The following is a 14,126-nucleotide window of genomic DNA, read 5'->3' on the forward strand; positions in this document are numbered from 1 at the left end:
TAAAATTGTCTAATAATAACCATTTATATGTTGTTTTCAGGAATGTGAGCCATAACAAGCTCTCTCTGTCAATCAGCGACTTTTTTGTTAATCATTCCCGTCTTGATACCATGTAAGATTTCTTACCATTTCCGTAGTTCATTTCCCTGTCGTTTATTACCTTTTCATAGTATTCCTACTAAGAAAAGAGTTCATATTGTATTGTTTTGTATTTCGTACCGAATATGTATTATTTTGTCGACTCTACTGACTGTAGTCTTTGGAACTAGTGAAATATGTAATTCTTTACAATTGATTATATTTGATGAATTGTTTGTATTCATTTCCAATGATGCAGGGATCTATCGTTTATAACTTTTCCGTGGATCTTCCACCTTCATTTGACTCACTGACAAATCTCTTTTCTCTGTAGGTTCGATGATATTTTATTTGATGAACTTGTAGTAATTTTCAACAAATGTCAATTTAATGTTTTTCAAAACTTTTGCAGTTTCTTGCAGAACAACCGATTGACCGGCTCTCTCACTGTTCTTGCTGGTTTGCCTTTGGATGCTTTGTACGTTCTTTTTCCTTTGGGATTTGAACTTTTTTTATATGCAAAATGTTAGTTAGTTCCCGGTGTTCGAATCCTATACTATCTGCTTAAATTAAAACTCCTTCGGTATTGTATATAGCTCATTGACCGAGCCACCTCACTGTCCATACAACAGGAAGATTTCTTGAAGCTATTTCAAATATGTCACGCTTGCGGCATCCAAATGTTGTCACACTGGCTGGATATTGTGCAGAACATGGCCAACGGCTTCTAATTTATGAACATATTGGAAATGGAAAATTGCATGATATGCTCTATTTTGCTGAAGATAGCAGGAAAGTTTTACCTTGGAATCTGTAAAATGCCCTCTTTTTTTGCATGCAACTACAAATCTGGCTATATGCAAATGCAACTACAAATTTGGCTATATGCAAATGCCCTGTTTTTTTAAATGCCCTCTATATATGTTATGATATTTGTAAATAAGTGGATTTGATTTAAAATGTTATTTGGTATTGATGGATCATAATATGCATGCAATGAGTAACTTAAAGCGTTATTTGGTATTGAATTGAATGTAGTTTTTTTTTTATATTTGCACACCAAAAGAATGATTTTGCGTACAAAAAATAAAAATAAAAGATGTACTACAATAGCGTTTTGTAAAGAGTGCTATTAATGAATTATCCTATAATAGCACTTTTAAGAGAAAGCGCTATCAAACATAGGCCATATATTAGCGTTTTCATTGAAAGTGCTATGAAACGTGGGTCCTATAATAGCGCTTAGTTTGAAAGTGCTATCAAACATGGGTCCTATAATAGCGCTTAGTTTGAAAGTGGTATCAAAGTCAAATAAAATAAATGCACAAATGCCTACTTCAGTAGCACTTAAAGAAAAACGCTATTAAAAAACAGCACTTTAATAGCACTTTTAAAGTGCTATTAAACAAAAAAAGTTTACAATAGCGGCACGGTTAATAGCGCTTTTAAGCGCTATCAAAAACAAAGAAAAACGCTATTAAATAGCTTATTTGGCGTAGTGAAGTTCTCTCCAACAATTCTTTCATGATTTTCTATATAAGGAGCTGAAGATTTGGAGATGCACACAACAGTGCACCTTGACAAGAAAAAGAGAAGTTACTCTATAAAAAAAATAACACAAGTTAACTTAGAACTTCTTATTAATTGTACATTCTTAGAAGTTATTAAGTCTTAGAGTTTTCTGTGTTGTATTCTTTTTACACTTTTGATTGTATATCAAGTGTAATTATCAGTCTATCACTATAATTTAACTGCTAGATAGATTGTAGGAAATCTTTTTCTTGTATGCTTGAGCATTTAGAAGTCTCTTGCTTGTGTGCTTAAACATTTGAAAATCTCTTGCTTGTGTGCTTGAGCATTGAAGTCTCTTGCATGTGTGCTTGAGAAATCACAATTCTTTTGCTTGTGTGCTTGAGCATTGAAGTCCCTTACTTGTGTGTTTGTGCATTGGACTATTGCTTGTGTGCTTGAGCAACTTGTAATCAAATTCAGTTATAGTGGAAATCTCTTAGAAGTGCAAGGGGACTGGGCTACTCCTGATTTGTAGGAGGAAACAAGATAATTGCTTGTGTGTTTTCTTGCTTTCTTCTTTATTTGTTATCCACATTATTCGACTTCTATCACTACCAGACTTTGAAAAGTGAAGATCAGATAATATACCTTACTCTATATGCGACTTGAGTTTTATACCTTAGGTCAATGGAGTAGATTTGAGAAAAATTATTTAACCTTTAACATATATATATATATATATATATATATATATATATATATATATATATTGTTCCATAATGATTGCTTAAACTAATTTATTATTTCATTAATTGAATTAGATCAAGTCAACAAACTTTTTAAAATAAAATACGTGGGTAAGGTTCCTCCAAAGTTTATTATTGGTGGGAAAGTGTATCACTTTAACAGGTTCAAAACATTGCATTCGACCTTTTCCCATTGTTATTGGAGAAGTCTTTATCCTTTGACTAAGACTGTTTGAATATTATTATTATAATCTTCACATATAATGAACTATATGATTATTATCAATTAAACGAATGATTCAGAAGCAAAACAAATTAAACATCTATATAAATATTTGTATAACAAATTTTAGGAGATATATGAATAGGAAATTGTGGCCAATATTTTGGCAATTACGTGTGAATTAAAAAGGTTGATAAGAACAAACCTGTTGAGGAACACGTAGTTTCATAATAATATACCAAATGTATACATGAATAAGAACAGGTACATAACACACACCAACCATACGTCTGTAATTGCCTAATTTGGGATGAAAATTGTGTCTATATGTGAGTGGAGTGTGTCCATGACCATGTTGCTTTGTGACGGTCACCTAATATATAATTACTTGTTAGGTTTTGGTTTAAATAAAAAGAGCAAAATTGTATCATAATTATAACCCTAAAAGCTTCACGAGTCTTATGGTGTGTATTAGGGGGATAAATATATAGTTAACCTACTTATGGTGTACCTAATTAATTAGTGCATGATCCTTTGGTTTTCGTTTTCCTTTTGAATTATTTGATACGCTCTATTTTTCTTTCAAAAAAAATTATTATAAATTATAAATTATAAATTATGTAGCCTGTGTGTTTTATATTTAAAATAAATAATTTTTTTTAATAAATTTAAAGATTAATTTTAATATCATGTAATATCTGATAATAAATTCTTTGATACCCATGAGTTTAAGTTGCCTACCAGTACCTTTAAAATAAATTGTTTTAAAATATGAATTTATTTTAAAATATTATAAAAGGATTTTTTAACATTAAAATTTGTTTAAATTTATATTTGATAAATTAAAAGATTAATTTTAACATACTTGACATAAATATACTTTATTAAAGATTAAAATAAAGTCAAAATTATAATTTTTAAAAAAGATGTATTTCAAATATATTTTTATAAAACATTAAAAAACATGATTTCATACTATATGAATATTTTAAAATTTTGATATTAAAAAAAAATAATTAAAAAAATATGAAATGCCCAAAATAAAATTTTATAAAAATTATTTAATTTAATTTTTTTTGAGGTTTTTTCTTTAAAAAAATAATATAAATTTCTTATAATATAAACAAAATATATTTAACTTTATGAAAATTATTATTTAAAAAAGTGCAACAAACAAACACATATTCTCCGCTTATTTAAAAAATATTTTTTTTAGTAGGAGATGACCACATTAAACATTAATTTTAAAATAAATTTAATATTAAAATTGAATTAGATTCATCAACTTTTTTTTAAAATAAAGGCCCTATATTAGAAAAAAAAACATATATAAAAAATAAAAAAGCAGGTTAGGCCCAGACTCTCTCAATAACAAATAAATTTAGAAAAAGGTAAATCAAATCTTAATATTATTACAAAATCACTTTTTTTTTTACCATTACAAAAAATAAAATAAAAAATTAAAGAACGGAAGATGCGGCCTAAATTAAAAAAAAATCCGCACAAGTGTTTCATTCATTCGTTCATATTATAAGTTATTTAAATTTTTTAACCCTCATAAGATTAGCTTGTTTGTAAAGATTTAGATTCTAAAAATATATTTCTATCAAGAGGTATCGGTTTCAAATTTTATTAATGAACAATAAAATTAATCTCCTTGAATAAATTGATCATATAGGATGATAACAAACTTAAATTTTTTGAATATGAATACAAGTTTATTAAATACATCTTCTCCTTAATATATTTTTTAACATTTGGGTAAATTAGGAAGTTATAAAGCGCGATTGAAAAGATTCTATAACAAGATGATAATCATCATAATATTGTCCATTTTATGGAAGAAGATTAGTGGAAGAAATTATACCTACGATCTAAATCAACTCGTGGGAGCCCACTGTGAAGTGAGAACATTAAGCCATTATCCCATTGTTATTTAGTTGACTGATTAATGTCTTAAAGGTAGTGATATGCATGGTCCATTATTAAATTACTACTCCATTATTTTTATCGAAAATTATTTGTACCTTACAATTTTGATAGGTACGGATATCCAAAACACAACAACAATGAAAATTTTAAAATTTACAGAAAAATATTTAAGTATGATTTTGTTTGAGTGACAACCACAAATCTGTATGCCTTTATGGCCTACCAAAGCCAAATCTGTTTACCTATAAATATCACCATTCCTTTGCACTTTATTTTCATTCAATAACTAAATCCTCTCTTCCATTCCTATACACCTAGTCACATGGCTAAACTCATATACAATTGTTGCATTGCATACTTTATCCTTTTCTCTTTCTTGTTTGTGCAAGCCAAAGAATTATCATGCAATCAAACACCATACCCTCATGTCTGTAACCATTACATTGGAACCACTAATACACTATCAACCCTAGACTCTATTTCCTTCCATGATGTTTCCCTTAAGGTTACCATGGACCAAGCTATTGAAGCATACAAACTTGTGTCAACCATGAATTTGAATAATTTCAAAGACAATAGAGCCAAGTCAGCATGGCAAGATTGTGTAGAACTTTATGAGGATACGATTTATCAACTTAATCGCTCCATAAACTCAAACAATTTAAATGACAAGTTAACTTGGCAAAGTGCTTCCATTACCAATCATCAAACTTGTCAAAATGGTTTCATTGATTTCAACCTTCCTTCTCACTTAAACTACTTCCCTTCCATGTTGACAAACTTTACTAAACTTATTAGCAATTCCCTGTCCATTAGCAACACTCTAGCTTCTTCGACCCCGTCTTCATTACCGTCCTCCTCATTGTCAAATACTAAACAAAATGGAGGTAGAAGATTGTTATCATCAGATGGATTTCCCTATTGGCTTTCTGGTTCAGATAGAAAACTTTTGCAGACAACACCAAGTGCTGATATTGTGGTGGCACAAGATGGAAGTGGGGACTATAAGACAATATCAGAAGGTGTAGCTGCTGCTAAGGGAAGTGGAAAAGGAAGAGTTGTGATTCATGTGAAAGCAGGTGTATATAAAGAGAACATAGATATAAAGAAGACAGTGAAGAACATAATGATATTTGGAGATGGAATGGATTCCACAATTGTTACGGGTAATCATAACGTTCAAGATGGCTCTACAACTTTCCGTTCAGCTACTTTTGGTAAGTTTCTTTAATCTTCAATCACTAGATTCTAAATATTATGTGTAAGAATATTTGAGTAGTTTTCTACATGCATATAATGAATGAAACAGTAATATAAAAACACTTTTTGGATTTAACTAAATCAATATACTTTGGACCCATTTCTTAAGATAGGGACATGCGTTACTTATTTATGTACAAATTGGATAATAACACTTGTATTCTATATTAATCAACAATAACAGATAAAGACTTGTATTCTATATGTCTTTTTATCCTTACTTTCTTAATCACATGAATATAAATATTGAATATATAAATAAAATCTAAAGTTCTAACTCTTAAAAAATGAATAATTACTGCAGCTGTTATGGGAGATGGATTCATAGCAAAAGATATGACCTTCGAGAATACAGCCGGACCACAAAAGCACCAAGCGGTGGCTCTCCGTTCCGGCGCCGATTACTCCGTTTTCTACCGTTGTTCCTTCAAAGGATATCAGGATACTCTCTACGTCTACGCCAACCGTCAATTCTACCGTGATTGTAACATCTACGGAACTGTCGATTTCATCTTCGGCAACGCTGTAACAGTCCTTCAAAACTGCAACATCTTAATTAGAAAACCGATGAGCAACCAACAGAACTCGGTAACCGCACAGGGAAGAACAGATCCAAACGAGAACACGGGAATAGTGATCCATAACTGCCGTATAACCGCCGCAGGTGATTTGAAACCATATCAGAATTCAGTGAAAAGTTATCTTGGTAGACCGTGGCAGAAGTATTCAAGAACTGTTGTGATGAAAAGTAACATAGATGGTGTTATAAACTCTCAAGGTTGGGCTTCATGGAGTGGTGGTTTTGCTTTAAGTACACTTTATTATGGTGAATATATGAATATCGGCGATAGTGCTAATACAGATGGGAGAGTAAATTGGTCTGGTTTTCATGTAATTACAAATCCATCTGAAGCAGTTAAATTTTCAGTTGGTAATTTCTTGGCTGGTGAGTCATGGATATCTGGAAGTGGTGTGCCGTTTGATGCAGGCTTGTGAAAGAGAGTGATTCATCATGATTCATGTATAGTGGACAAGAGTCTTCAAATTGATGATATTTTGTTTTGTATAAAAAAGGGATATTGAAAGCATGGTGGGGAGGGATTGAGATCCTCTCCATTTCTTAAAAGAAATGGAAGAGTCCATTACTATAGTTTTGGGTATATAAAATTAAATAAATGTGAAATAAATGTCACATGTCATAAAAATACGTGTTATTTACATATAAAACTATAATAATGGAGAAAATGAAGAGAGAGAAATGGAGAGGATCCTGACCCGGTGGGGAGTGGTGACAATTATTGTCATGTAGTTTTGTTGGGTTTTCGTTTGTCGGTTGTCTTTTTTGTTAAAAGGGTCAACTAGGAAATAGATAGTGTTAAGTTAGTTTTCCTCTTTTAATACTTAGTAGTACTATTTAAATTGTCATTTTGTATATGCTTGGACACATAATGTATAAAAGTCTTTCTCTTTTAAACAAATAATTTTATATATTTATTATCATTATATTTGTGTGTTTGATGTCGTTTATTTTTTTCCTCCATTTCTTGTATCGGGATTAATTTTGGTTTCGTAAGTTAAAAAAACAAATTATTTTAGCTTTTAATTTTTTAAATTGTAGGCTAAATTACAGTTTTGGTCCCCCTGTTTTAGGTTTTTCACGATTTTGGTCCCCCTATTTTCTTTTTAAACAGTTTTAGTCCCCCATCCCAATTTTGTCTATGAACAGTGCATGAACAGTACATGTCCGTACATGAACAGTGCATGAACAGTTGCATCAAAATTGGGATGAGGGACCAAAACTGTTTAAAAAGAAAATAGGGGGACCAAAATCGTGGAAAACCCAAAATAGAGGGACCAAAACTGTAATTTAGCCTAAATTGTATTGATGTTTCCTTTCAAATGTCACTAACTACCTTGATTTTTTCTTATTTAAAAGTTGTGGTTAATCAGATGAAGCAGTAGAGTCTGAGGTTGTTAGTCAGAAATTCTGCATTAGTCAGCATTGCATAGGGGTGATCAAAACAAAACCAACCCAATAAAAAACCGCAAACCAAATCAAACCAAACCGAAACCGCAAAAAAACCGCATTTGGTTCGGATTAGTTTGGGTCAGTTTTTACAAAACCGCACGGTTCGATTCAGTTTGCAGTTTGTATTTTGTAAACCGAACCAAACCGAATCAAACCGCATTATGTTACAACCTAAATTTTACTTAACTCACATCCAACCCAAACTTAAACTTATTATACATTAGCATTATGATTACGAACAATTTTCTCATCCTTACACATATAATTTCAGTCCCGATCTTCTAAAATCTCTAATAACATTATCGCACCTTCTTTGCCACATACATCTTCCCTATTCTTCTATAATCTCTACTCTCTTATACTCTTTCTTTTTCACCTTCTAATTTTATAGACCTTCTCATTTTTATGTAAATGTTTCGTATTTCAGTTTCGTTTTTATCGCATATCTTCTTCTCTAATCTCTCAACACTTTTTTCTTTTTCACTTTCGCTAATCTTTTGTCTCTTCTATTTTTTTTCGTTATAGTAATTTTTATATTGTTTTATGCTATTATTTTATGTTTAATATTCCACTTTTGTCTAATTTAATTTTTGCATATTAAATGGAAAATTATTGTCAAAATATGACAAGTTTTGTTGTTATTTGATAGTGTATGAATGTATAAATACAAAATTATGTTATCATCTATATGTGTATGTATGGCTCAATAAAATATTTGTAAAAAACCGAACCAACCGAACCGAACCAAACCGCATTAGTTTGGTTTGGTTTGGTTCGGATTTTTTTTAAAAGCCAACCGAACCAAACCAAATCAAATCGCACTATTTTTTCTCTTGCGGTTCGGATGATTTTTTTCGTCAAAACCGCCCAAACCGCACCGCGAACACCCCTAGCATTGCAGCACTTAGAAGTAACTTGCAGATGTGTTGAATAAAGTTATCAAGACTAAACACTTTATTCATTTGAGGGATAAAATTTGTGTTGTAGATTTTAATTAGCTGAATATAAATTAAAGGATGATGTTAGAAGTAATTCATATTCAGAAGTCGTGGTTAATCAATAGCAGTAGCTTTTGAGACTGTTAGTCAGGAGCTCTGCATTAGTCAATAGTTGTTGTTTAAAAGTTGTTGTTAGATTATGAGTTTTAGTAAAAGTTTGTTATGCCAATGTGACAGTTTAGCTTTGTTTTAGCTTCTTTAACTGTGCCTACGTAACATGTTTCACTAGTGTATTTAAACATCTTGGTGTAACAAATTTTCATAACTAAAATTTTCACCAATGAGAGTTTTTTTTTCATTTTTCTCTCTTTTCTCTCTTCTTCCATCTTCATCTTCATCTTCAACCCTGTGCACCAACAATTGGTATCTAGAGCTTCAGTTTGATTCATAAGGAAACACAAGTGTACGTGAGGCATGTGTGATTGATTTCATTTCATTTCTTAATTTCGCGGGATCAGGAAACACGAGTGTTTGATGAGATCTGAGTGAGTTTCAGTGCACAAGAACAAAGATGAACGACACAAATAGCTTGAATACAAATATTCTAGTGTTTGATGAAAAGAATTAGAATAGATAAATGATTCAGATGCGTGTGTTGTTCGGTGCTCAAGATATTCTTGATCTCATCATTGACAATTACGTTCCGGTTGCAGAAGATGTGTCGAAGGTCGGATCCCAAGGAACACCAGGACAAACCAATGTGTCACACTAACGATGGCCATCAGATCAACCACATCAGTATACGTTGTGCAGTCTCCTTGATCTCATGCCATTTACGTAAGGTACTCAGATTCGGGTTAGGATCTTTCACACAGCAAAATAACCAAAACAACCCTGCAAAAATAAAGCAAACAAAGCAAACAATAGAAAACATTTAAGTGATTCCTATACTTTTAAGGTAACCTTCTTTTTAATCGAAATCCCCAATAGAGTCTCCAGTTCTGCAATACGGTGAACTGACATTTATTTGAAATGTCGCGGTAAGCAAGAGTTGCCACCGACTTTTATTTTATCCAATTAAGAAAGGCTAAAAGAACAGAAAAAGACCTTTTAAAGATTTTGAGTTCGGGGGGTAAGTTATACAAAGGGAAGGTATAAGGCACCCTTTGCATCCATGGTTATCCATGGGCTCTTAATTGCTTAGCTCACTTTTGAATTGTTTGAAATGTTTGAAGTGCGTTTGGAAAAGATTTTGAAGTAGAACTTTAGCTTGTAAATAAGCGTAGTCTTTTTGAATTTGATTTTGAAAAGAGGTGTGAAAAGTAATTTGAATGTTAGAGCAAGCAATTAGTAGCAACTACCCTAAGTTTGAAAAAACGTTCTTTTAGCTTTTAAGGCGAAAGGATCTATCCATACCATAAGAGGGCAGGAAGTCTTTCAATTGGATGTTGAAGGGTCATCGAGATTATCGTTCGCCATAAGATTGTCCCTGCCATAAAGAGGGCAGGTAGTCTAAGGGAAGGATATAATAGTCATTTAACCTTTAGGCAACAGGCGAGGATACCTTAGCAATAGGGCTAATCATTTTATTTTTCCGAGGCAACATCGAGGGAGTTTCAATAACTTTGAAGGCAACATTTGCTTTAGGTATCCTAGGAATCGAGAAACTTGACTATTTTTAGGCAACAAAGTTAAGGCAACAAGGCAGCAATTAATAGGCAACAGGCAACAAGAGGGGTTACCCTAAAGGTGTGTGGGTGCAACAATCACGTGATTCAATTCGATTATATTTATCTTGTATTGTTAATGATCTAATTAATTTAGCGAAGCTTGCACTCCCTAGGATTACTAACCACAGCAGAAAAATAAAGGCAGAATTAAAGCCCTACGCTATTACAATAAACACCTGCGGGGAAGGGGAATTACAATAAAAACCTGTAGGGGAGTGCAGAAATTAAAAGGCGGAAAGTAAAGGCAGAAAATAAGAGGGATTAATAATTAGTTTAAATATCTTGAATGCCTTAATCTTCCTCGAACTCTGAAAAATTAAAACGAAAATAAATAAGAGTTAGTGTATGAGTGATTCATGGACTATTGACGCAAACCCTATTTTAATCAAGGGGCGAAATAAAAATAAAATGATGTTTAAACAAATAAAGAGTTAGAAACTCAGCTTTTTGATCTGATGGCGCGTGGCTGAAAGATTTTGGTTAACCCTGAAAATTAGCCACGAAGAAGAAAAGTGTTAGTGCATTAATGATCTAATGACTATAATGTAACAGATCAAAAATTAAAATGGTAATAATTTAGGTGAACAAAAGGCAAGGCAAAAGGCAAAACCCCGAAAGATACAAAAGTTAATCAGGGTTAATAGGCAACACCTACCAGTAAACCTAAGGCTATTAAGGTTTATAAATGTATCAAGGTTAACAAACCTAAAAATTAATTATTAATTTTCAATTAATTAATTAATTAAAAGTACATACAAAAATGATAATTTTTATTGTTTAAAAACAATTTATTGATAAATTTGTGGAAAAATCGAGTTTTCAATTGAAAATAAATAATCATAAAAATATTATATAAAACATTAATTAGCTAAATCTATAAAAATAAATAAAAAGGATTTAAAGAAAAAAAAGAAAAGAATATAAATAAATAAAAAAGATTTATGTAATAAGAAAAATAAATTAAAAAAAAAATTAATAGAAACTCAGCTCAGAATCAGGTGTGGCATGCTGGTGAATTCCATGGTGTACCATCAAGTTGATAGGCGTTGGATCTGAAAACCTGATGATCTGAAGGCTAGAAGATGGGGCTACGTCGTGATCTCGCCTGGGTGTGCTGCACTGGATTTAGTAGTAGCTGAAAGCAACCAATTTGACAAAAATTGTCCTTGTCATGCACAAGGGTCGAACCCAGGGCGTGGTGAATACCAAGGACTCTGCATTACCAACTGTGCCACACGATTAATCTGTTATTGTGTTACACGAAATTAATAAAATATTAAAGCATATGGAAAATTGTGAAGAGTCAAAGATGCCGTCAGCCTGGGTCCCACTACGCGAACCAATCAACAAGAGGGAAAGGGAGCTTTGAAAGTTTGACCAGCGAACGATATTGTGACACGCACGCGGAGAGAGAGAGAGCTCTCATGGTTGACTGGCCAATGGCCGTCGTACGCATGTATCGCAGGTGGGTCCAGAAGACAGCTCATCGTCTTCTTCCATGGGACTCCATAATTTGCTACGATTTGGCTTCGGTTCCATATGCCGGTTTGCTGCGAACGTTCCCTAGCAATTTCCTGCAGAATTTAAACTTAACAAAACCACTTTAAACGTTAGTCACAAGTACCCAGACCCACCAATTGGCACCTTGCGAATTCAATGGTGCCATTGGTTTGTCCTGAAAATGCCCGCAACCGAGGATCCGTCGAGCATCAACTCTCATGCCCTAAGTATGGTAGATAACGTTATATACGTTAAACCTTCCAACCATCGATCCAATCCTTCTCTAAAAGGTTCCAGGAGCACAATGAAATCATCAAATCGCATTAAATCATAGTAATAATTAAAATACCAGAATTTGGAAATATGCATGAAAGTTGTTGACTATGGTATGTGAATTTGAAACGTGATTGAGGTTTAAAAACTACATGGACTTACCTTATAATACCTCAGAATCGGAATGGAACACTTGCTTACCTCTGAACGGCCTTGGAACCAAGAATGCAAATATGCCCTAGTTTGTTGAATTCTTGCAACTTTAGAACCCTAGCTCCTCCACCCAATTTTTCGTCCCCTACTGCATAGATGACCTTCTGTATTTATAATGAGGAGAATTAGGTCAACCATGTTGGAAAGAACTCATGCCATTGATGATTTGGAAATATTAAAAAAATTTGATTGAAAATCTTATAGAAACTTGCTATTTTGGAGCACAATTTCCTTCCAATCAATTTCACTTGATTCCTATTAATTTGGAGATTTAATTTTGGTTGAAAAATAAGTTCACACGCATGAATGCAATCTTTTGTGTTTTTATTTTAATTTATTTTGATTTATATAGAATAAAATCAAAAATAAATAAAAACAATATCACTAGCCATGCACCAATGAAATAACTTGGCCCTCAAAATCCTCTTTGAGTGATTATACTATGATTCATGCATCTAAAAATATTCATTTGTGATTTATTTAATTTATTTTGATTTAATTTGATTTTATGTGAATAAATTCAAAATTAAATAAAATAAAATCACAAAATTGATGAGGATTGGCTTATGGGCCTCCTATAAGCTTATAATCACGTGGTAATCTCATAATTATAGGCCCACCACTCAAAAGTATGAATTTTGTCAATTAGGTTTTTTCACTTTTCTTGAATTTTAGCTAACTTGCTCCAGCCATAACTCATTCAATTTTGATTGTATGAGGATGATCTAAGACTTTTTGGAAATCCCAAGATGTCCTCTATAACCCCTTTTGGAACACTTTTTGTATTTGATGATTTTATCTTGAAGATATGGCTCCTGACAGAAAATAGCTTTTTGCGATCTTCTAGAAGGACCTGTAATGTATTGGCTCATATCTCTTATGCGGAAGCATTTCTTGACCTTAGGCCCAACATCAAAGTTGTAGAGAATTAAATTTCCTTGAGAATGCGCTTTGGTTGAGAAATTTCTGAGAAAGTATGAGAGAGATATGGCTGGTCAAAGTTCGGTTGACTTTTAGTTAAAAAACCCTAAATTAGTAACTTGGGATTTTGATGATTTCGGAGCTCTCCTTGATGAATCATGATCAAACCTTGATCAAATGATGAATGTGACTTCAAAATAAGGATGTTGACCAAAAATCAGGAGTTTTGACTGTGGTTTGACCATAGTTGACTTTTAGGTCAAATTGGTCGACTGTTGTCTATTTGAGCAGTTGACTGATCAAACTTGTGAGTCAGAGCTTGAAACTTGGTGTGAGGATACTATGAGGCATATGAGAGTTTATGAGGTCCACTTGAATTGTCAGAACTTGATTTTACTTTGAAGAGATCAAAACCCTAGTTTGAGGGTTGTTGTTTAGGAGAGAGACTGCATGCTTCCTTCTTGTGTATCTTTGAGCATTTGAAAGTCAGATAGACTGAAATATGATTAAATATGATGGGCAAATTTCGGGGTATGACAGATAAGAAATGTTTAAGCCAATTTAGGATATTTGGTTTAGTTTGTTACAAACATGTTCCAGGTGCTACTTGAAAGAAGTTGGATGATTGAAGCGAAATAATGGTGTTGATTGGGTACCATAGTACATGTGCTTATAAGCATTATTGTTCAGTCATTAATAACTTGAAGTCAACAGAGACGTCAATGTGAAATAATTATTAGCATAGGATTGGAGCAAGTCTCAATCCAACTC

The 14,126-nt window shown here is 32.5% G+C and overlaps 1 protein-coding gene across 1 annotated transcript; it reads left to right on the forward strand.

Annotated features, from left to right (window-relative positions):
* The first annotated feature begins 4,787 nt into the window (after nt 1-4,787).
* Nucleotides 4,788-7,251, forward strand: LOC131646155 (pectinesterase-like). Its single transcript, XM_058916286.1, has 2 exons — nt 4,788-5,708; nt 6,056-7,251. Exons 1-2 carry the CDS (start codon nt 4,814-4,816, stop codon nt 6,745-6,747), a joined length of 1,587 nt encoding a protein of 528 aa, XP_058772269.1. The 5' UTR covers nt 4,788-4,813; the 3' UTR covers nt 6,748-7,251.
* The last annotated feature ends 6,875 nt before the right edge of the window (nt 7,252-14,126 follow it).

The sequence above is a fragment of the Vicia villosa genome, linkage group LG2, assembly GCF_029867415.1.
Source record: "Vicia villosa cultivar HV-30 ecotype Madison, WI linkage group LG2, Vvil1.0, whole genome shotgun sequence".
Classification (NCBI taxonomy): domain Eukaryota; kingdom Viridiplantae; phylum Streptophyta; class Magnoliopsida; order Fabales; family Fabaceae; genus Vicia; species Vicia villosa.

Bases quoted from the DNA above. Each gene is read 5' to 3' on its own strand.
- LOC131646155 (XM_058916286.1), top strand. From the start codon at position 4,814: ATGGCTAAACTCATATACAATTGTTGCATTGCATACTTTATCCTTTTC. The intron at 5,709-6,055 runs GTAAGTTTCTTT...TAATTACTGCAG, and splicing joins TTTCCGTTCAGCTACTTTTG to CTGTTATGGGAGATGGATTC.